General features: G+C 43.2%; 1 protein-coding gene across 1 annotated transcript in view; it reads right to left on the bottom strand.

Annotated features, from left to right (window-relative positions):
- The window catches only part of UST (uronyl 2-sulfotransferase), a 641,538-nt gene that overhangs the window by 8,198 nt on the left and 611,020 nt on the right, over positions 1–22,320 (bottom strand). The window contains exons 6-7 of the mRNA XM_063917505.1: positions 9,618–9,715; positions 2,858–3,015 (exon numbers count right to left, since the gene is read on the bottom strand). Coding sequence (XP_063773575.1) covers positions 2,858–3,015; positions 9,618–9,715 — 256 coding nt within the window. The remainder of the gene's footprint in view (positions 1–2,857; positions 3,016–9,617; positions 9,716–22,320) is intronic.

Raw genomic sequence — 22,320 nt, 5'->3', positions numbered from 1 at the left:
TGCGATAGGATTCAGATCAGGGCTCATAGAAGGCCACTTCAGAATCATCAAATGTTTTGTTCTTATCCATTCTCGAGTGCTCTTAGCTGTATGTTGTGGGTCATTATCCCGTGGTTGACCAGAAAGAGTTTCTGACACTGGACAGTATATTTCACTCCAAAATACCTTGATAGTTTTGATATTTCATTGTGCACAGATTCATGGCATCCGGTACATGTTTTACAGTAGGTGTGGTGTTCTGTTCTTTTACAGTTTCATTTTATTGTCTGTGAATATAGAGCTAATGTGACTTGCCAAAAACCTCCAGTTTTGATTCATCTGTCCAATTCTCCCAGAAGCATTGTGTCAAATGCATTTTAGCAAATTCCAGTCTGGCTTTATTATGTTATTTTTTCAAAAGTGAAGTCCTCCTGGGTCTTCTTCCATGGAGTCCACTGTCGCTCAAATAGTGGTGGATATTGCGATCAGACACTGATGTACCTTGACCTTGGAGTTTGGCTTGTATCTCTTTGGAAGTTTCCCTTGGCTTTTTCTCTACCATTCTCACTATACTTCTGTTTAATCTGGGGTCGATTTTCCTGTTGTGGCCACGTCCAGAGAGATTGGCTTCAGTGCCATGGACTTTAAACTTCTTAATAATATTTGCAACTGTAGTCACAGGACCATATAGCTGCTTGGAGATGGTCTTATAGCCTTTACCTTTAACATGTTTGTCTATAATTTTCATTCTGATCTCCTCATGCAACTCTTTGATCCATGTAGTGTGGTGCCCAAGATGATACCAAACAGCAGAGTAACTATTTTTCTTGATTTAAAGAGGCTGAATTGCTGATTAACAGATTGAAGTGTGATGCTAATTCAAGAAATATCCCTATAATCCAATTATTTATCATATTTTATTAACGGTACCAACAAATCTGTCCAGGACATTTTAGAATATCTTTGGAGAATAAGCAATAATTTATTTGCTTTATTCTATTACATCAGTAGGAAAGGCATGCAAATGGGTGTACATAAGATAATAGCTTTTTATGTCATTACTTTTCAAGAGAAATGAAGAATTGTTTCAATGAGCTGTAAGGGAACCAACAAATTTGTCCATATTTGTATATGACTTAATATGAAAAGTAATAAAAACGTTCATATAAATAGTGGGCATACAGCATTTGTTAAGCATATATTCATAATTTTTTTTGTCTCATTTTTGGATTGTACTGTATTATTTAAGAAATGAAAAAATATTTATACACACTACAGGTTGAGTATCCCTTATCCAAAATGCTTGGAACCATAAGTATTTTGGATATCGGATTTTTCAGTATTTTGGAATAATTGCATACCATAATGAGATATCATGGCGATGGGACCCAAGTCTAAGCATAGAATGCATTTTTGTTTCCTATACACCTTATATACACAGCCTGAAGGTCATTTTAGCAAATATTTTTAATAACTTTGTGCATTAAACAAAGTTTGTGTACATATATACAATTCATTTATGTTTCATATACACCTTATACACACAGCCTGAAGGTCATTTACTACAATATTTTTAATAACTTTGTGTATTAAACAAAGTTTGTGTACATTGAGCCATCAGAAAACAAAGGTTTCACTATATCGGCTTCACTCAAAAAATTCTGTATTTCGGAATATTCCGTATTTCGGAATATTTGGATATGGGATACTCAACCTGTACTAATATTGGCCTCCTGTGAATCACTCATGGTTCCTCTCTTCTTAAATTGTATTTTATAAATATTATCCGATTATTAGCACTCTCAAAACCAGTTTGCTTCTAGTATGTACTATTTAATGATAGGCTGTACGGTTTTTACTCTCTTTTGAATGAGCAGCTATTGAGTTTTAACATACTGAATTGTTACAATATTGGTTGATTTATTAAATTGATTAGCGCCAGGCTCCTAAGAAATGTACTGACCCAATACAAGTTGCAGATAATCTGTCCTTTTTTTGGCATCATCATTTGTCACTCTTTCATCAGAATTATGATTCAATCATAAACTTAAATATTACCAAAATGATGAGTGAAGCATGATTTTGATGCTGAAATGAGATAATGTCCAAAAATAGACAAAAAATATGGTCTAAATATGTTGATTGATAATGGATACTTCTAAGTCTGTTGATGTGAAAAATTATGTTCTCAAGACTGGAGGCGGGATGTACTAAAGTAAAAATGTGGCCAAAACTCTGGAAACTACCATTTGTCCGCATTACCCATATGTACAAACTTCTGGAAAGCAAAACTTGGAAGAGCTTGTACCCTGTAGGAAACACCATCGATAGGTGGAGTGGCCAAATAGAAGACAAGGATCTAATCCAATCCCTTTCAGTGTCCCCCATGGCTTGCACATCAGCCAGTGCATTGGCCAGCGCAGGAGGGCTCCCAGGTTATAAACCTGGAAGTACTATCACTGCAAAGGAAGTTCTTTTCAGAAGAGCTGACCTTTGCAATTTTAATCACATTTGTATATGCATACTGGCATTATTAATGCCACTATGGATGTAGTAGGTGGAAAGATGTATCGCATCCAAAATCTGATGTTTGATACATCCTGCCTTGGATCTGATATTTGATTTTGACAAATTAAATTGTCCTAAAAGTTACATTGCATTATTTTGATTGTTTAAACACTGTCATGGAACGGAGCTCTCTGCATGTTGCATCCATCATGCTGGAATGATTAAGCATTAAGATTAGAGGTTACACCTCTCCCACCAACTATATCTGTTTTCCACCTCTAGCAGTGACATTTGCCTTTTAAATGCTGAAAAAACACAAGTTTGTATACAGATTTAAGTACGTAAGATGACACTAAACTGCTGTATATACCTGGATTTTTATAAATGCTCATGACATCCTTGAAGTAGTGAGGTAAAAATCTTTCCAGCAAAAGCAGCACATCTTCCAGCTCTTCCAGAATTCCGACAAGAAGAAAGTTTTCATTCACATTCTGCTTTGCACGTTCCAAGGCCCACTCACCAGGATCCCTGGAGGAAATAGATGTATGGGTAACTCATTACAAGATTACAAGTTCGCAAGCAATTCTCTGGTGCTAGAGTCCTCCTGAATCTAAAACTCATTACATTTCAGAGGGCAGTGTTTCATAACGTAAACAAGTCTCAGGCCTTTGCTTAGGGGACAAGTATTTCCAAGGAATGTTTAAAGCAAGATCTTATTTTAGCCACAGTAGCCCTATGCCAAGAGGTGGCAGCAGCTGAGGGATGGGATGGGTGGGGCCTGAGTAGTCAGAGTCCTGGATATTTGTGGCCTACTCTTTCATATGGAACCTCCAAATAACCTGTAGATACAATAATCATCTATATGAACACATAAGCTCATACAAATAGTTGGTGTGACACCCCCAAAACATGAAATCGCTATGGAATAAAAAAGTGTTACTGCTATTGACGCCACAATGCACTGTAGCATCGGGAAGTGGGGAAAACAGATCATACATTAGAACTGTGGGCCATCACCTTTGCATTTCCTTAAATTACACTTTTTGACATTAACAATACTGAACCTCAAACTATCCAAGTATCGCTCCCTATCCATGCGCAAAGTACTGAAAAGCGTTCTCTTAGCAGAGTTAATCGAAACTTTCTCACATTTAGTGCAATAAATATCATTCATTTTAAACAACATGGGGTATATTTACTAAGGTCCCGATTTTGACCGAGATGATGTTTTTTCTTCAAAGTGTCATCTCGGGAATTTACTAAACTCAAATCACGGCAGTGATGAGGGTATTCGTATTTTTTTGGAAGTCCTAGGAAAAAATTACGAATCAATACACCATCGGTCAAATACACCTGGAATTTGGTAGAAATCGGTCATTTACTAAAAAGTGCAAATCACAAACACTGCCGACAATAGCCAAACACTGCCGTGCTAAAATACAAATCGTGAAAAAGTGCTAAAAAAAAAACAGACCTGCTTTTTTTTACCGTGTTCGGATAGGCATGCACGGATCCATGAGATCCGTGCATGTTTTTCAATGGGAAGGGGTGGGAAATTGTTATTTTTGTTAAAAAAAAATGCGTGGGGTCCCCCCTCCTAAGCCAAACCAGCCTCGGGCTCTTTGAGCCTGCCCTGGTTGAAAAAATATGGGGGGAAAAATGTCAGGGGTTCCCCCATATTTAAACAACCAGCACCGGGCTCTGCGCCTGGTCCTGGTTCCAAAAATACGGGGGACAAAAAGTGTAGGGGTCCCCCGTATTTCTGAAACCAGCACCGGGCTCCACTAGCCAGATACATAATGCCACAGCCGGGGACACTTTTATCTAGGTCCCTGCGGCCCTGGCATTACATAACCAACTAGTCACCCCTGGCCGGGGTACCCTGGAGGAGTGGGGACCCCTTCAATCAAGGGGTTCCCCCCCCTCCAGCCACCCAAGGGCCAGGGGTGAAGCCCAAGGCTGTCCCCCCCATCCAAGGGCTGCGGATGGGGGGCTGATAGCCTTTTTGTCAAAAAATGAATATTGTTTTTAGTAGCAGTACTACAAGTCCCAGCAAGCCTCCCCCGCAAACTGGTGCTTGGAGAACCACAAGTACCAGCATGCGGTGGAAAACCGGGCCCGCTGGTACCTGTAGTAGTACTACTACTAAAAAAATACCCCAATAAAAACAGAAGACACACACCTTGAAAGTAAAAGTTTAATACATATACACCTCCATATACACATACTTACCTATGTTCACACGAGGGTCGGTCCTCTTCTCCATGTAGAATCCATGGTGTACCTGTTGAAAAAATTATACTCACAAAATCCAGTGTAGATGGCTCATCTTTTTCTCAATTTGTAATCCTGGTACTTTGCAAAATAACAAAACGGACACCCGACCTCGCACTGAAAGGGGCCCCATGTTTTCACATGGGACCCCTTTCCACGAATGCCAGGAACCCCCCCTGACTTCTGTCTAAGAGGGTTCCATCAGCCAATCAGGGAGCGCCACGTTGTGGCACCCTCCTGATTGGCTGTGTGCTCCTGTAGTGTATGACAGGCAGCACACGGCAGTGTTACAATGTAGCGCCTATGCGCTCCATTGTAACCAATGGTGGGAACTTTGTGGTCAGCGGTGAGGTTACTTTCGGTCAACCGCTGACCACAAAGTTCCCACCATTGGTTACAATGGAGCGCATAGGCGCTACATTGTAACACTGCAGTGTGCTGCCTGTCATACACTACAGGAGCACACAGCCAATCAGGAGGGTGCCACAACGTGGCGCTCCCTGATTGGCTGATGGAACCCTCTTAGACAGAAGTCAGGGGGGGTTCCTGGCATTCGGGGAAAGGGGTCCCATGTGAAAACATGGGGCCCCTTTCAGTGCGAGGTCGGGTGTCCGTTTTGTTATTTTGCAAAGTACCAGGATTACAAATTGAGAAAAAGAGGAGCCATCTACACTGGATTTTGTGAGTATAATTTTTTCAATAGGTACACCATGGATTCTACATGGAGAAAAGGACCGACCCTCGTGTGAACATAGGTAAGTATGTGTATATGGAGCTGTGGATGTATGTATTAAACTTTTACTTTCAAGGTGTGTGTCTTCTGTTTTTATTGGGGTATTTTTTTAGTAGTAGTACTACAGGTACCAGCGGGCCCGGTTTTCCACCGCATGCTGGTACTTGTGGTTCTCCAAGTACCAGCTTGCGGGGGAGGCTTGCTGGGACTTGTAGTACTGCTACTAAAAACAATATTCATTTTTTGACAAAAAGGCTATCAGCCCCCCATCCGCAGCCCTTGGATGGGGGGGACAGCCTCGGGCTTCACCCCTGGCCCTTGGGTGTCTGGAGGGGGGGGTCCCCTTGATTGAAGGGGTTCCCACTCCTCCAGGGTACCCCGGCCAGGGGTGACTAGTTGGTTATGTAATGCCAGGGCCGCAGGGACCTAGATAAAAGTGTCCCCCGGCTGTGGCATTATGTATCTGGCTAGTGGAGCCCGGTGCTGGTTTCAGAAATACGGGGGACCCCTACGCTTTTTGTCCCCCGTATTTTTGGAACCAGGACCAGGCGCAGAGCCCGGTGCTGGTTGTTTAAATATGGGGGAACCCCTATCCTTTTTCCCCCCATATTTTTTCAACCAGGACCGGCTCAAAGAGCCCGAGGCTGGTTTTGCTTAGGAGGGGGGACCCCACGCATTTTTAAAAAGATTTTAACAATGATTTCTATTTAATAAAGGTGCACAATGAAGCCCAGCACGGATCTCTCAGATCCGCCCGAGATTCATTGTGTTAAAGTCGGCAGTGTTTTACAAGTCACTCACGTAAAACACTGCAAAAAAAAACAAATGACATCGACATCGGAAAATACGAAAATGCAGAATACGACAGCTTAGTAAATTAGTCGTAATAAATTCAAAAAGTTGCAACTTTACACTTTCGATGTCATTCGTGATTGAACTTTAACCTCAGTCGGGAAATTACGAATTTTAGTAAATATACCCCCATGTCTGTAGACCAGAAGGACATTGTTATGTTCAGACATTTCTTATGGCTACAAGAAAGCTGTACTTTAGTAATGTGGTTCCTAAATACAGTAGTGCTCGAAAGTTTGTGAACCCTTCATAACTTTCTATATTTCTACTGAAATTTGGCCTAAAACTACCTCAGATAGTCACACAATTCCTAGAAGTAGATAAAGAGAACCAAATCTAAGAAATGAGACAAAGCAATTGGACTTGCTAATTTTTTTTTTTTATTGAGAAAAATGATCAAATACCACATATCTTTGAGTGTCAAAAGTATGTGACCCTTTGCTTTCAGTATCTGGTATGACCGCCTTGTGCAGCAATAACTGCATGTAAATGTTTCCAGTAATTGTTGATCAGTCCTGAACATCGGCTTGGAGGAATTTTATCCCATTCCTCCATACAAAACAGCTTCAACTCTGTGATGTTAGTGGGTTTCCTCCCATGAACTGCTCGCTTCAGGTCCTTCAACAACATTTCGACTGGATTAAGGTCAGGACTTTGACATGACCATTCGAAAACTTTAAAATGTATTCTTCTTTAACCATTCTTTGGCAGAATGACTTGTGTGCTTTGGGTCATGGTCTTGATGCATGACCCACGTTCTCTTGAGATGCAGCTCATGGACAGATGTCCTGACATTTTCCTTTAGAATATTTTGGCATAATTCAGAATTCATTGTCCCATCAATAATGGCAAGTCGTCCTGGGCCAGCTGCAGCAAAACAGGCCCAAACCATGATACCACCACCACTACCGTGTTTCCCAGCTGGTATGAGGTTTTGCTGGAATGCAGTGTTCTCCTTTCTCCAAACATAACACTTCTCATTTAAACCAAAAAGCTCTATTTTAGGCTCCTCTGTCCACAAAACATTGTTCCAATTGCTTATGGCTTGTCCAGGTGATCGTTAGCAGACTGCAGACTAGTAGCAACCTTCTTTTTGGAGCAGTGGCTTTCTACTTGCAATCATGCCATGCACACCATTGGTGTTCAGTGTCCTGATGGTGGACTCATAAACATTAACATTAGCTAATGTGAGAAAGGCCTTCAGTTGCTTAAGGGTTACCTTGGGTTCCTTTGTGACCTTGCAAACTGTTAGACGTCTTGCTCTTGGCGTGATCTTTGTCGGTCGACCACTCCTCGGGAGAGTAATATTGGTCTGGAATTTCCTGCATTTGTACACAATCTCTCTGACTATTGACTGGTGGAGTCCAAACTCTTTATAGATTATTCTGTAACCTTTTCCAGCTTGATGAGCATCTACAACTCTTCTTCTGAGGTCCTCAGAAATCTCCTTTGTTTGTGGCATGAAACAGATAGAGCCATGCTCATTGAGCGTGGCTGCATAACAGGCAGGGGACGCGCTGCGTACTTAGGCGTACCTGCGCCTCGTCTTGCCGCCGAGCATACAGAGACGCTCCCATTCACTTTGATCCCTATTTTTTTTAAAAGACAGGTTGTCCGCTCACACCTGATTGCCATTCCATAGATTGAAAATACCTGACTCTAATTTCACCTGTAAAATATCTCTCATTGGGGGTCATTCCGAGTTGATCGCTCGTTGCCGATTTTCGCAACAGAGCGATTAATGCAAACATGCGCATGTACATGGTATGCAGTGCGCATGCACTAAGTATTTTAGCACAAAACTTAGTAGATTTACTCACGTCCGAACGAGGAATTTTCATTGTTGAAGTGATCGGAGTCGGACTTTCAGGAAGTGGGTGTTTCTGGGCGGAAACTGGCCGTTTTCAGGGAGTGTGCGGAAAAACGCAGGCGTGTCAGGGAAAAAGCGGGAGTGTCTGGTGAAACGGAGGAGTGTCTGGTGAAACGGATGAGTGGCTGGCTGAACGCAGGGCGTGTGTATGACATCAAACCAGGAACAAAACGGGCTGAGCTGAACGCAATCTGTGAGTAGGTCTGGAGCTACTCAGAAACTGCTAAGAATTTTCTATTCGCAATTCTGCTAATCTTTTGTTCGCTATTCTGCTATGGTAAGATACACTCCCAGAGGGTGGCGGCCTAGCGTGTGCAATGCTGCTAAAATCTGTTAGCGAGCGATCAACTCGGAATCACCCCCATTATCTATTAGGACTTGTGTGACAATCGACACATTTCAGCAGAAATATAAACATTTCTGAAGGGTTCACAAACTTTTAAGCACCATTGTATATAAAAGCAGTCTTGCGCTATTTGTTCATTTCTAGAAAATGACTAGTAATCTAAGTCAATGCTTGCACTTGAAGCACTGCAGAACCAGTACCGTACAGTCGTTAAGCTCCAGAAAAAAATGAAAATTAGGCTACTAGAAGGGAGGGTTAGGGAGTACTAGGGGAGTTTGAGTATACTTCCCTGTCAGGATTCTCTCAATCAGGATGCCGCGGTCGGTCTTCTGACCGCCGGCATCCTGACTACCGGTAAACCATATCACATCTGCTTATATTGGGAGATCCTTTAGGTAGTTATACAGGTGCCAGTGGTGTGTAATGGAGGTCAGTCCACACGATGAATAATTTAACCAGGATGTGGTATATTACCCAGGCAGGATGAGTTACAGGGTTAGAGTCATTGCAATAGGTGCTAAATGTAACAGATTCTATAGTTCAGTTCTAAGAAAACTTAAGAGAGAGTGGCAACACAGGGCATGGCTATCATAGGCACGGGGAGTGCAGATTCTATGGGGCCCATAGCTGAGAAGGCCTCTATGGAACATTACAGTGAAGCATGGAGCCAGGAGAGCTGCATTGAAGAATCAGTTTTCAGAACACTGTTTTACTTTGCATGCAACTGATACCTTGCAGTGAGCACCAGTACAAAGAGCTTAGTGATAGAATCGATGGTTAGAAAAGTATCATTCTAAAATTGATTCCTTACATAGAGGGTTAGTGGCGATAGATTTTTTATTTGGCTGGTAAACCACTTTAATATATTACAGTGCTCAAATAGCTTTAATCTTGCACTCCATAATCTTTACAGTTTATTTAAATTTACTTTAATTTGTAATCTCTCACAAAGTATGTGTCTCGTATTTCATCTGTATATCACTATTTGTACTGTTGATCATTTCTGTAGTGAATAAGGACAATACAGTAAATACAGTAAGCGCAATAATACTTACCTGCATTTTGGATGTTGTCCACAAAAGTATGGTATAATGTAAAATAACCTGGGGTTGGAACACTCTGCATAGTTCTCAAGAATACAGTCATTAATATCCTATAAAAAAAAGACATAAAACAGTTTAATACTTCATAATAATCAGTAGCTCAGAGGCCCTAACGATGCATCATAGTAACAGTAAAGGCTCTCTGCTAGACTAAATGGAAGTGAAAACAAAACTCCAGTGTCCATGGGAGGAACATTGCTGATAAGCCTCGAAATTGTACCTTCCACTGATTCAATGTGACAAAACCAATATTGTATTACTCAATTTAGTCCATAACCAGAAGACTGTTTCTCAGTGTGTCTTAGAGAAGATGAGTGAAAATGTATAAATATTGCAAAGACACAGAGAATTTCAGTGAAAACTATTAAACTGTTTTAGTAAATAGTGGGTAAAACCTCTACCAACATATAAAAATTAAACGTATGTTTGTTATCACGGCCAAAACTTAAAATCTATTAATCTGACAATTAGCATAAGAATAGTTTAGAGGCCAGATTAAAACATAAGCTGTGTATTTTCCCATAGCTCCCACTGGAATACATACGCAAGCCCGGCAGACTGGATGCCTGCTGACCAGAGGCAGAACTCTGGGAGGCAACGGAGTCAGCTGCCGCCGGGCTCCTGCTTTGAAGGGGGGCACCTCCATGTGTTCAGTGACATTAATCAATTAAGTTAATTGACAGCAGCCAGTATTCCTTCCGTAGCCGACTTCCCCACTAGTCACTACACCTTACAAATCACACCCTCTTTATTATAGATACACTGGAAGCAGACAACTTACTGATGAAGCTATTTGCTCCTCTAAAGGAAGCATGAGAATTCTAACTATATGAAGTTATTTCTCTGACAATTACAAGTAACTTCATATAGTTAGATTTCTCATACTTCCTATGCAAGAGCAGATATCTCCATCAGTAAGGTGCATGCTTCCAGTGTAATAGGTTGTGGGGTCTAATCCTGGGTATGACATTTGCAAATTAATTGTCAGAGAAATAATCAGCATTGGGAGTGACTGAGCAGATCTATGTAGTGTGTGGCTGGACCCCTACATAGTTCCGCCTAGTTGCAACGGTTTTGTAGTAGCTTCATATAGTTAGAATCTGTAGACTTGCTATGCAGGAGCAAATGTGTGTATATATATATATATATATATATATATATGGGGGGCACCAATATTTTCCTTGCCTCCGGGCAACTGGGACAAACTTACGCCACTGCAGCTGACAGTATACCGAATCCCCTTGAGGGATCGCTGTGCTTGCCAAACTTTCACCGGCTGTCTGGATTCCTGCATCGGTATCCTGACGCCGGGATCCCGACAGCCGGTATACTAACCACATGCCCTCCCACTCACATTCCAGTTTTATAGGTACTGGTGTACCAGCTCCAACACGCATGTGCATCTCAGAACACGTCATACATAGCACATAATAGGGAGATCTGTAGTGCAATTAGTTTGCATCAGAGAGTTAGTAAGGTCAACTAAAAGTATCCGAGAGATACTATACTCAAATAAAAAATATATACAAAACAAATATGCAGGTTTTGGGCAATGTGCACAGCAGTAAGTAAATTGTTTAGGTAGTAGGTGGTTCCAGGTGCCGGAGGTAATAGCCTTGGAGAAGTAGTTCCAGGTGCCAGTGTACAAGCCTGGGTGTAAGTAAGTGCAGTGGGTGGAGTCAGTACCAGGCGATTACTGACAAAAAAAGGGAATCCCTTATATTCCAAGTCAGTGGGATCAAAAAATCGTCTGGCAGAGCAAGGTCATCCGGTCACACATACAACAAAGAAATATGGCTGCAGATTTTTGCAAACAATGGTCCTGATTTTGTCAAAGTCGAAAAATATTGCAGTACACACATCACGTACAAACTACACACAGATGGCCTCCGCGCGTGTACTTGTTCTGCCATGCGTGCGCATATCCGCAATTTGCGTATGGTCGCTCCCGCGGTCCTGCGCATTAGCGCGTGGTATGAGTATTTACGGTAGAGATTGTGAACGCATGGAAGGCTATCAAAACACATTACATATTTAATCCAAATAGTGCACAATGTACACATATTCTCCCTGCACCACACCAGAAAGTAACAGCAGTTTAAATGGTAACAGAACAAAGGGATTCACCTTTACAGGATAGGAGGGGACAGAACAAGGTTATAAGGTGGTGTTTGGTATCCAGCTGAAGGGTATTTTAAGAGTAACATTCCAGTGTTGGTTTGAGAAAGATCACATGTTCCTGCGGATAGTTATGTGCAGGAGCAGAATATAGATATAAACTGTATTTACTGTACATTATGTATGCGGTGGGAATCCAGAGGAGACCACCCACAAGAGCAGTTGGAACAGACATCGCCTACCTATTCAAACCGACCTATGACCTCTCCTGTACTGTAAATGACCATCCCTGTGTCCAATGGACAAAGAGATTACAGTATCCATTGTGTTATGTTTTGGATGAATTGTATAAAAGAGAGCCTGCAGCAGGCCTGGTCAGACACAAGACTCACAAAGTTATCTATTAGATGACCAAGGACCGGACCGGGTCAATCACGTATGTACCATTGAATGTAGCCATTATTCTGTCGTATTGTATTGTTTATATTGTAACCCCCTTTCAGCAATAATACGCTGTGGTGTCGGAACCCAGTGGTTTAACTACAGACTGGTGTTGTGTCTTTCTTTCCCTGCTAAGGTTTAAAGTGTAATAGCATCGCACTGCATTGCTGCATAAGGTTTAAAGTGTATTCATTGGGTGTGTACGCGCTGTGTGTACTTTGTACTGTCAGTGTGTCGTTTGCACGCAAAGTCCGTACACGGTACGGGACTCTGTACGCTAACAGTGTAAAAGGTGCGTAGAGTGTGTATTAAGTTTAGCGGCCGCAGCGGTTCCATGGTAAAGTGTATTTAAAGTGTGTATAAGGTATAGCTTTTCATTCCTGTATATAAATCAGCATTATCAATTGGGGGCTCCGTCCGGTTTTCCACATACTCACAGCCTAACAGGTCACAGCAGACTTAATCTATCAGCAAAAGGGTGGACAGAAAGTATCCTACGTATCCTTTTCCTGGTCGATGGATACACTGAAAACCCTACTCATTTGCTGATTAGATGGCGTCTGCTCTGTATGGTTTGTAGAGATGCTGGTAGAACCCGTAAGGTAAACAGAAAAAAAGCTATTTAAAAATCTGTGAATTTTTTTTGGCGCCAAAAGCGTACACACCACCCATACTCTTTGTATACCCTCACATTGTTGCCATAACAGTCAGATTGCTAGATTCATTTAGACCTGTGTGAAACCGGAGATATTTGTTGCTATAAAGTTAAAACTAAAATAAATATTTAAGGAAGTAAGCGTAAAGCACAAACGCAGTCTGGCCTAGTTGTAAAGGTTTATACAGAAAGAAACTGTGTTGTGTTTAGTGGGCAATAGTAGTTTTATTGCTCACATTTATAGAGTTGTATGATTTGTGCTATTGCGGACGTACGGTTTTGTACACGTGTCTCGGACATAATACAGAACTGCACACGCGGCGTAAGAGACACGCACGGTCGCGTGTTTATGCAAATTGCGTAAGAGTACGGGCGCTAAGTACAAATTACACAATAGTTTGTTTAGTTTAAAGGTGGGACAGTAGCCACGCTACAATAGCACAAAACTACCCAATTTCTAAAAAAATTTAGTATAAAAACAAAATTTAGTATAAATAATTTTTATTTAAATTGCCTCTGGGGGTAAAGCTGCCAACCTGAATGAATCCAAATTTTCTGTACAGAAAAACAAAGTATATTTGAGTGAGCGAACGCAAGAGTGAACGTATTGAACTCCGGAAATCGGGTCCCGTGGTATATCAAGTAAGTAGAGGCTTGGTGGCGTGAGGCGGCTGACTCGCGTTAATATAGATTGAAATACGCAAATCGTGAGGTGATTTGCAGAGGAGCGTGATAGTGCATAGTAGTGCGAAGTATTGAAATTAAAAGGTTTTTGTATTACGCTGCGGGCTGAGGGTCACAGTTTGTACATCGACCCGTGGTTGTACGGCAGATAGGTAACAAGTACCTATATGCTGTGCGATTGGACCACGCATTTGTGGGTGCGATATATATAGCGCAACTGGATACCCCTTTACGAGCTTTTGCGTAAAATCACGGTACCATTAGCGCTGTATAGAGCATACGCAAGTGTGATTTGTGTATAAGGTTATAGGGAGTTTTCGCTGGTCTCTCTCAGAAAAATCTCCAGCGGTGTATATTTACTGGAATAGGTAAGTCACTCCTAAACACTTCCAGTAAATAGAAATCAGATAGGGCCTAGCTGGGAACGCGATGTTCACTATTGGAGTGAGTCGTGGTACTGAGTGGAGAAGGAGCGAGTGAAAGCGCTAGGTGTCTTTCACCGTTTATCTGCGGTGTGCATTGGGGATTGCGTTTATTGGCAAAAAGTCCGCGATGGGATCCAATTGCACAAGCAGTGGGCGTTCAGTAGCCAAGGTTCAGGCTGAAGAAGTGGGACCGAAAAGGTCAGATTTGCGACCGAGAGGGTCAGCAAGGTTTATTATGTGTGAAAAGTATGGTTCACACACGGAGGCTTTTTGCAATGAATGGGTATGTATGACTAACAAAGATAGGGAACCATTCCCTAGGGTGGGCAGCTTTGAACCAGAGGTATTACAGAACTTAAGGATAAGGATATGTCTGATAAAATCCAAGAAACAAAGGATTAGACATACAGATTGTTTAAATTTATGGCAACAGGAGGGGGATATGCAAAGGGAATTAGCTCGAGCAGCAGGTTCCAAACCTAGCGGGAAAACAATGGCGACCGAACCACCACCACAATATATTGTGGGGGAGAAAGTGGCTACAGACAATGGTACATTGGTACAGGATAGGAGAGTAATTGATAAATGTACTAACGCTAACCCTTGCCAGTTGTATCCCATTTTAAGTTTTCCCCAGGATTGCGAGCAGGTAGATGAGCCCAGCATGATATCGGCACTCTCTCTAGCAGCCACCATACAAGACACTCAGGTGGGCACGGCTCAACCAACAAGAGCAGTAGTCAGGCCCCCTAGCGGAGGGATAAGTGAGGTCGTGTCCACAGGTAAGTACGGTACCGTACATTATGCAGAAACAATAGCACCTCACATTGTAGAATAAAACCAGAATGATGTAATTGAATTAAATCCTGTCAGGGTGATTGCAGTCCCCAATGGGAAGACTGACGCTCAGGGAGTCACTCCCATCAGGAACATTGCCATGCATTGTCCTTGGTCCCGGGCAGAGTTAAGGTCAATTATGTTAGAATTTCACGATCCCAGAAAAGATCTAGTCGCATGCCAGAGGTTCATTAAAGAGTTAGGTAATGCCAACGAACCCACGAACAAAGATTGGCGAATAGTGCTACGGGTATGTTTACCCTCAAATATTGACCCCGCAAAATTCATAACCGATTGTAAGTTAGACGCAGAAGTACCTCTCACTGATGAATACAATCAGGAGAATGTACGGCAAATCAATCTGCAATTAGGAGTATATTTCCCTACTGTTGTCAAATGGAATAAAATCTTTTCCATAAGACAAAAGGAAGGTGAAACGGCATCCAAATATTTCCATCGAGCACTGCAGGAAATGTCTAGATACACTGGGATCGAGGACATAAAAGATAATGTGCATCACAGGGAGGTAGCTGTTACTGTATTAATGGACAGGTTAAAGGAGGCATTAAGAACAAGGGTACAGACCTCTCTACCAAACTGGAGAGGTATCTCGGTGGCTGCATTGAGAGAGTCCGCTGTCGAGCATGATAGGAACATCATTAAGCACAGGGAGTTACAGGGGGAAAGGCTGATGACAGTAAGTATAGAAGCACTTACAAAAAAGCCATATCAGCCGAAACCCCAGACCCCTGATGGTAAGTCACGTGTAGTAACATGCTATACTTGTCACAAGGTAGGACATTTTGCAAGGGACTGTAGGCATAAAGGTACACATAATGTATACCGACCCCCTAGACCAGGATATGAACCACACTACAATGCACATAATTGGGATCAGGGACCACCTAGGAGAAAATTATGAGCCACATACAGGGGAAACAAGGAGGTATCCACCGAAAATTCTCAGCTACCCCCCTCACATATTGTAGCTGCCAATGCGCTGCGGGAGGGTCTCACCACACAATAGGGGTTGGGCCACACCTGTAGTCTGCAGCCAGTGAAGTTGATTGCTAGCCTTGGAAGTGAACCTGAGGTCATGGTTGATGTAGCTGGTGTACCATTACCTTTTCTTGTAGATACAGGGGCGGCCAGGTCAGTGTTAAATTCGACAGTAGGAATAAAAACCACGGGTAAAACAATTTCGGCAATGGGAGTAACAGGAACTGTACAACAATACCCTTTGAGTAGACCTGCAGAGATTATGATAGGGCCCTTGCAAACCAAACATTCTTTCCTGTTGGCTGCATCGGCTCCAACTAATCTACTCGGGAGAGATTTATTGTGTAAAATGCGGTGTGTCATATACTGTACTCCTGAGGGTGTCTTCTTGGATATACCTGGGAACCACGCTCAAGAAGTACAAGATATATTAGACACCCCTCAAAGGCTAATGTCGCATTCTACTTTTATAGACAAGTGTCCATCAAAGGTAGAGGAAATGATCTCACAAATACCGAGTTCCCTTTGGACCAAAGATGGACAAGACACTGGATTGATGGCGAATGTAGCTCCAGTAGTAGTGCAAGTAAAAGATGGTAGGATAGCTCCAAAAATCCCTCAGTATCCTCTGAAGCCAGAGATAGAATTAGGAGTGTACCCCGTCATAGAGCGGTTGCTACAACAGGGCATCCTAGTCAGGACGTCCAGCACTGCCAATAGTCCCATCTTCCCTGTGAAAAAGAGTGGGGGGGAGGGGTTACAGGCTAGTGCAGGATCTAAGGGGGATAAACAAGATAGTTGAGAGCCAATTCCCCGTAGTGCCTAATCCAGCTGTCATCCTCATGCAAATTCCCTCTACTGCAAAATTCTTCACTGTCATCGACCTCTGTTCTGCCTTCTTTTCTGTCCCTCTGCACCCTGACAGCCAGTATCTTTTTGCTTTTACATACAGGGGAGTACAGTACACCTGGACTCGTCTTCCCCAAGGTTTCATTGACAGCCCGAGTATTTTCTCCCAGGCGTTGCATGACTGTTTACAATCCATTCAACCTGAGAGTGGATCAGTGCTAATACAGTATGTCGATGACTTATTGTTGTGTTCTGACTCACTCGAATCGTCCTTGAAAGACACGAAACAGCTTCTGTTTAATCTTTCCCAAACGGGACACAAGGTTTCAAAGGATAAATTGCAGTTGTGCCAGACCAGGGTAAAATATTTGGGACATTGCTTGACTCAAGGATTTAGACACCTCACCGCTGATAGAATACAGGCGATTTGCGACATGACTCTGCCACAGACGCAGCAACAGATCCGCACTTTCCTTGGAATGTGTGGGTACTGTCGAAACTGGATTCCAGGGTTCTCTATACTGGCTTTACCTTTGCAAGAAATGGTCTCTTCGAACAAACCAGAACGGGTCTCACACACAGATGAGTCCGAACTGGCATTTGAGAGACTCAAACAGTGCCTATCACAGGCACCTGCATTAGGTATGCCAGATTATGAGAAGCCCTTTGAATTATACGGTACAGAAAGTGCAGGCTGCGCGGCATGGTGATGCCAGCAGGCCGGTAGCTTACTACAGTGCACAGTTGGACACCGTAGCGCGGTCTCTCCCCACATGCTTGCGAAGTGTTGCAGTGATAGCTTCGCTAGTACGTAAAAGCGAGGACGTAGTGTTAGGACACAACCTGACCATCCATACACCTCATGCAGTATCAGCCTTACTGAACTCCGCCCAAACCAGACATGTCTCATCTGCTCGGTTTACAAAGTGGGAATTATCACTGATGGCCCCTGTAAACATCACCATTAAGAGATGCAGCTCACTAAATCCTGCAACTTACTTGCCAAGTGTGCCTGGACAGGCACAAAGGGTGGAGGATGAGAATGATGGTGAAGGAGGATTTAGTGTAGACACTGATAAGCATGATTGTATGGAATACCTGAATCAGACTTTCACTGCGAGGCCTGACATCAGTGACAACCCACTGGAAGGAGTAGACTTTACCTTCTACACTGACGGTAGTTGCCACAGACAGACGGACTCAGGAGACCTGTGTACTGGATATGCAGTTGTAGATGACAGAGGTATCATAGAAGCTGAACCCCTGGGCCCACCGCACTCAGCACAAGTTGCTGAGTTGGTCGCCCTAACCAGAGCGTGTGAATTGGCCAAGGGTAAGTCAGCTAATATATACACAGATTCTAGGTATGCCTTTGGAGTGGTGCATAATTTTGGGGCCCTATGGCGCCTCAGAAATTTCATGACGGCAGCTGGCACACCTGTAGCGCATGCGTCCCACATAAAAAGGCTTCTAACAGCGATACAGGAACCAGACAGAGTGGCTGTTATCAAGTGCAAAGCACATACTTACAACCAAGACCCAATTTCACTTGGTAACAGCCGGGCAGACGAAGCTGCTAAATCAGCAGCCAGCACCCCCATACAAACGAACATCACACCACTGATGACATTTAACACGATCAACACACATCAACTGAAATGCAAGATTTGTGTTCTTTACAGGAAAAGGCAGTCTGGAGGTCAAAGGGATATGGCCAGGAATCCTCAGGACTGTGGACAGGTGGACAAGGTAAGCCATTGGCCCCCAGAGCATATCTTCCAAGCCTAGCTGAGGCGGCACACGGTCTGACTCATCTGGGTAAAGAGGGTATGTGTAAGCTGGTGAGAGCCTACTGGTGTGCGCCAGGATTCTCTTCTCATGCAGGTAAGAGAGCAATTACATGTTTTACCTGCTTGAGGAAGAATATTGGAAAGTCAATACCAACAGAACCATCCCATATCCTTCCGACAGACGGACCTTTTCAGGTAATACAAATCGATTTCATACAGTTACCACCCTGTAGGAATTTAAAATATGTGTTAGTTTGTATTGATGTATTTTCCAACTGGGTAGAAGCGTTCCATGCTGCCACAAATACTGCTACGTTCACTGCAAAGAAAATTGTGCAGGAATTTGTTTGTAGATATGGTATCCCTAGAATAATTGAAAGTGATAGGGGTACCCATTTTACAGGTGAAGTCTTTCAGGTCATGTGCAAGCTGATGGGAATTAATAGTAAGCTGCATACTCCGTACCATCCACAAGCGAGTGCAAAGGTGGAGAGAGTGAATAGCACTATTAAGAACAAGCTGAGCAAATTAATGGCTGAAACTGGATTGTCGTGGCCAGAAGCTTTGCCACTAGTGTTGTACAGCATCAGAACCACTCCCAGGTCTCCCCTTAACCTATCACCCTTTGAAATTCTTTTTGGTCGACAACCTCATGTAATGATAGACCCCCAGGATGATTTGAAATGTAATAATGAAGTGACTGTGAAATATTTGGTTGGGATGAGCCAGCAGCTGAGAAATCAACAAAGAAATTTAAAGCTGGTGATTCCTGACCTACCGAACAGTAATTGTCATGACATTGAACCTGGGGATTATGTGATGATTCGAAATTTCTTATGCTCAGGTTGCCTCATAGACAGGTGGGAAGGACCATATCAAGTCTTGTTAACCAGCACAACAGCATTGAAGGTCGCCGAAAGAGAGACTTGGATCCACTCGTTCCACTGCAAGAACGTCGCTGACCCGGAGAGAACTCGTGACAAAGAGCAGAGTGTAGAGGATCTCGTATCACTGGAGTGTCTGTTCCGGGAAAGTTGAGAGGCAGGACTGTTGAAAGGCATCTGAGCACAGAGAGTAACAATAGCTATAACGGTTGTCGCACCATTTTCTTTTTTCACCTCCCCCTGCATTTTTCCTTTCTTTTCTCCTTCTTATTTTCCTCCTTTCCCCTAACGAAATGGATCGATCACAAGAGACTGCGTTTCGGGTTCTGTTAGTAATTCTGGTTTTGATAAGGACAGTTTGTTTTGGTGAGGGTCCCAGAGAGGTCGAGCAGGGATCTGAAATGGGTTCTGATGGCAAGTATGAATTTGTAGGATCTCAGGATCAGCGCATCACTTTAGTAAAGGCTGGCATCAGTAAGCGCTCTGGTAGTCAGGGAGCTCGGAGGCACTGTGAGGGGTTATTGTCTGATGAATATTGTATTTGTAGGAATTGTGAGAATATAGTTGAGGATGGGTGCATCCAGAGATGTCAGTCCAACCTTAATATCGACATGGACCGTCATCCGTTGAGTGATTACCACTCACTAGTGGGTAAGGTCTTAAACCAGACAGAATGCTGGGTGTGCTCACAGGTACCTCAAGGTCAGAGCAAGTCAGGATTAGTACCGTACCCTTTAGCAATAGATGAGGTACTCGAATTACAGGGTGGGAGACCGGTGGACAAGAAATTCAATATTTCTAGGTCCCCTAGTTTGAAGCTCCAACAGTATCATGTAGAAAGGTCCTTATTGTGTTTTAATATTTCCAATTACCGAAAACCGGGAAATTGGGAAGTGACGTGGAATAACCAGACAATTACCTTTTCACACAGAGCTGATAGGATACCCATAGACTCTGAACTTGTACGCCAAATAGCCAACAGTGGGAGGTATTTTCGGTATAGGTATACTCGTGGAAGCAAGACCATGTGGGTTGGAAAAGTATTGCCAGGGTATTGTGCTCATATCATCCAGCCCGATACTTGTACTGAGCAGATGGGAGAACTAGGGATTGGTTTCTTCACTTGTTAAGTTTGTAATATGGTGATGTTATATTTTGTCCCCTATGTTCTCCCAGATGATGCATATTTCATATGTGGGAGGAAGGCGTATAAGTGGCTTGCCCCGAGCTCAGAGGGATTGTGTTATATTGGGAGAGTACTGCCAGAGGTCATGACCATAACCCATGATAAGATGAAAGACGTTCACCGCAGTGCTCAGGCTCCCTTATACTCATACTCACTATGAACACATCATCAAGAGACACCTCATAGATAGGACAGAGCACGCAGCCTCTGATTTGATCAACGAATCCACCGGGATTCAATTTCTTCTCGCATTAGACATCACCCGTACTGCCAGAGGAATGATAAATTATAGGTATATCCATGCGCTAGCGAACTTGATAGATAATATCACTGAGATGTATGACGACGCCTTCAGGTATACGGGAAGGGAGTTACAAGCTTACAAGAAGGAACTGATTTAGCACAGGATGGCCCTTAATTATATCACAGCCGTGACAGGTGGGTACTGTGTTACTCTGGCAACCTAATATGGGGTGAAGTGCTGTATGTATATTACAAACAGCACTGACGACCCCACGGAGATCATCGATCAAAAGATGGACAATATCTTGCAGTTGAAGTGGGAGTTCAGGAGGAAGCACAACCTTACCTTAGCGACTGTGAGTAATGAACTGACCGGCTGGGTCTCATGGTTGAACCCACGAAATTGGTTCTCAGGTTTAGGAGAATGGGCTCAAAATGTTATTATGAGGGTAGGGAAGCTTCTCCTTTGTATCCTGGGAGTCGTCATAATTATTGGTTCGATATTTAGGTGTGTTCGAATTCTGACGCGGCGCAAGCACGGCACAAAGTTGATGAGTCTAAGGAGCGAGGGCGCTGTTATAGCAGCAGATTTAATTTATGACCCATCCATAGAGACAGTGTTATGATAAGGATTGCAAATGCATTTCATGGCCTGTTTCTTTCACCCGTTTTTCTGCCCAGATACATCCATCCGGAAAAGACATCAGCCCTACCCAAAATGTTTATGTGAATGTATTTTAGATATGTGTCTTATCTTCATCTCTGCAACCTCCAGATAACCGCACACATAGGGGTATATTTACAAAGATTCGTGTTTTGGCCGTTTTGAAGGGTGTTTGAACTCGAATGGTATCGGGTGCATTTTACTGCAACTTTTTGAATCCTGATACGATCATTCACTAAGCTGCCGAGTTTTGCACAATCGTTTTTTCCGATGTCGATGTGATTCGTAATATCAGGCAGTGTTTTACGGGAGTGATGAGTAAAACACTGCCTGACAAAACACAAGGAATCCCGGCCGGATCTGTGAGATCCCTGCAGGGCTTCATTGTGTACCTTAAAAAGTTGATTAAAGTCTTAAAAAATCTGAAAAAATTGCGTGGGGTCCCCCCTTCTAAGCACAACCAGCCTCGGGCTCTTTGAGCCGGTCCTGGTTGAAAAAATATGGGGGAAAAAATGACAGGGGTTCCCCCATATTTAATCAACCAGCACCGGGCTCTGCGCCTGGTCCTGGTTCCAAAAATACGGGGGACAAAAAGCGTAGGGGTCCCCCGTATTTTAGGAACCAGCACCGGGCTCCACTAGCCAGGTACGTAATGCCACAGCCGGGGGACACTTTTATACTGGTCCCTGCGGCTCTGGCATTACATACCCAACTAGTCACCCCTGGCCGGGGTACCCTGGAGGAGTGGGAACCCCTTAAATCAAGGTGTCCCCCCCTCCAGCCACCCAAGGGCCAGGGGTGAAGCCGAGGCTGTCCCCCCCATCCAAGGGCGGCGGATGGGGGGCTGATAGCCTTTTGAAAAAATGTGAATATTGTTTTT

The sequence above is a fragment of the Pseudophryne corroboree genome, chromosome 4 (assembly GCF_028390025.1).
Source record: "Pseudophryne corroboree isolate aPseCor3 chromosome 4, aPseCor3.hap2, whole genome shotgun sequence".
Taxonomy (NCBI): domain Eukaryota; kingdom Metazoa; phylum Chordata; class Amphibia; order Anura; family Myobatrachidae; genus Pseudophryne; species Pseudophryne corroboree.
The sequence above is the reverse complement of the archived record's forward strand: the minus strand, read 5'-3'. Positions and strand labels throughout refer to the sequence as shown.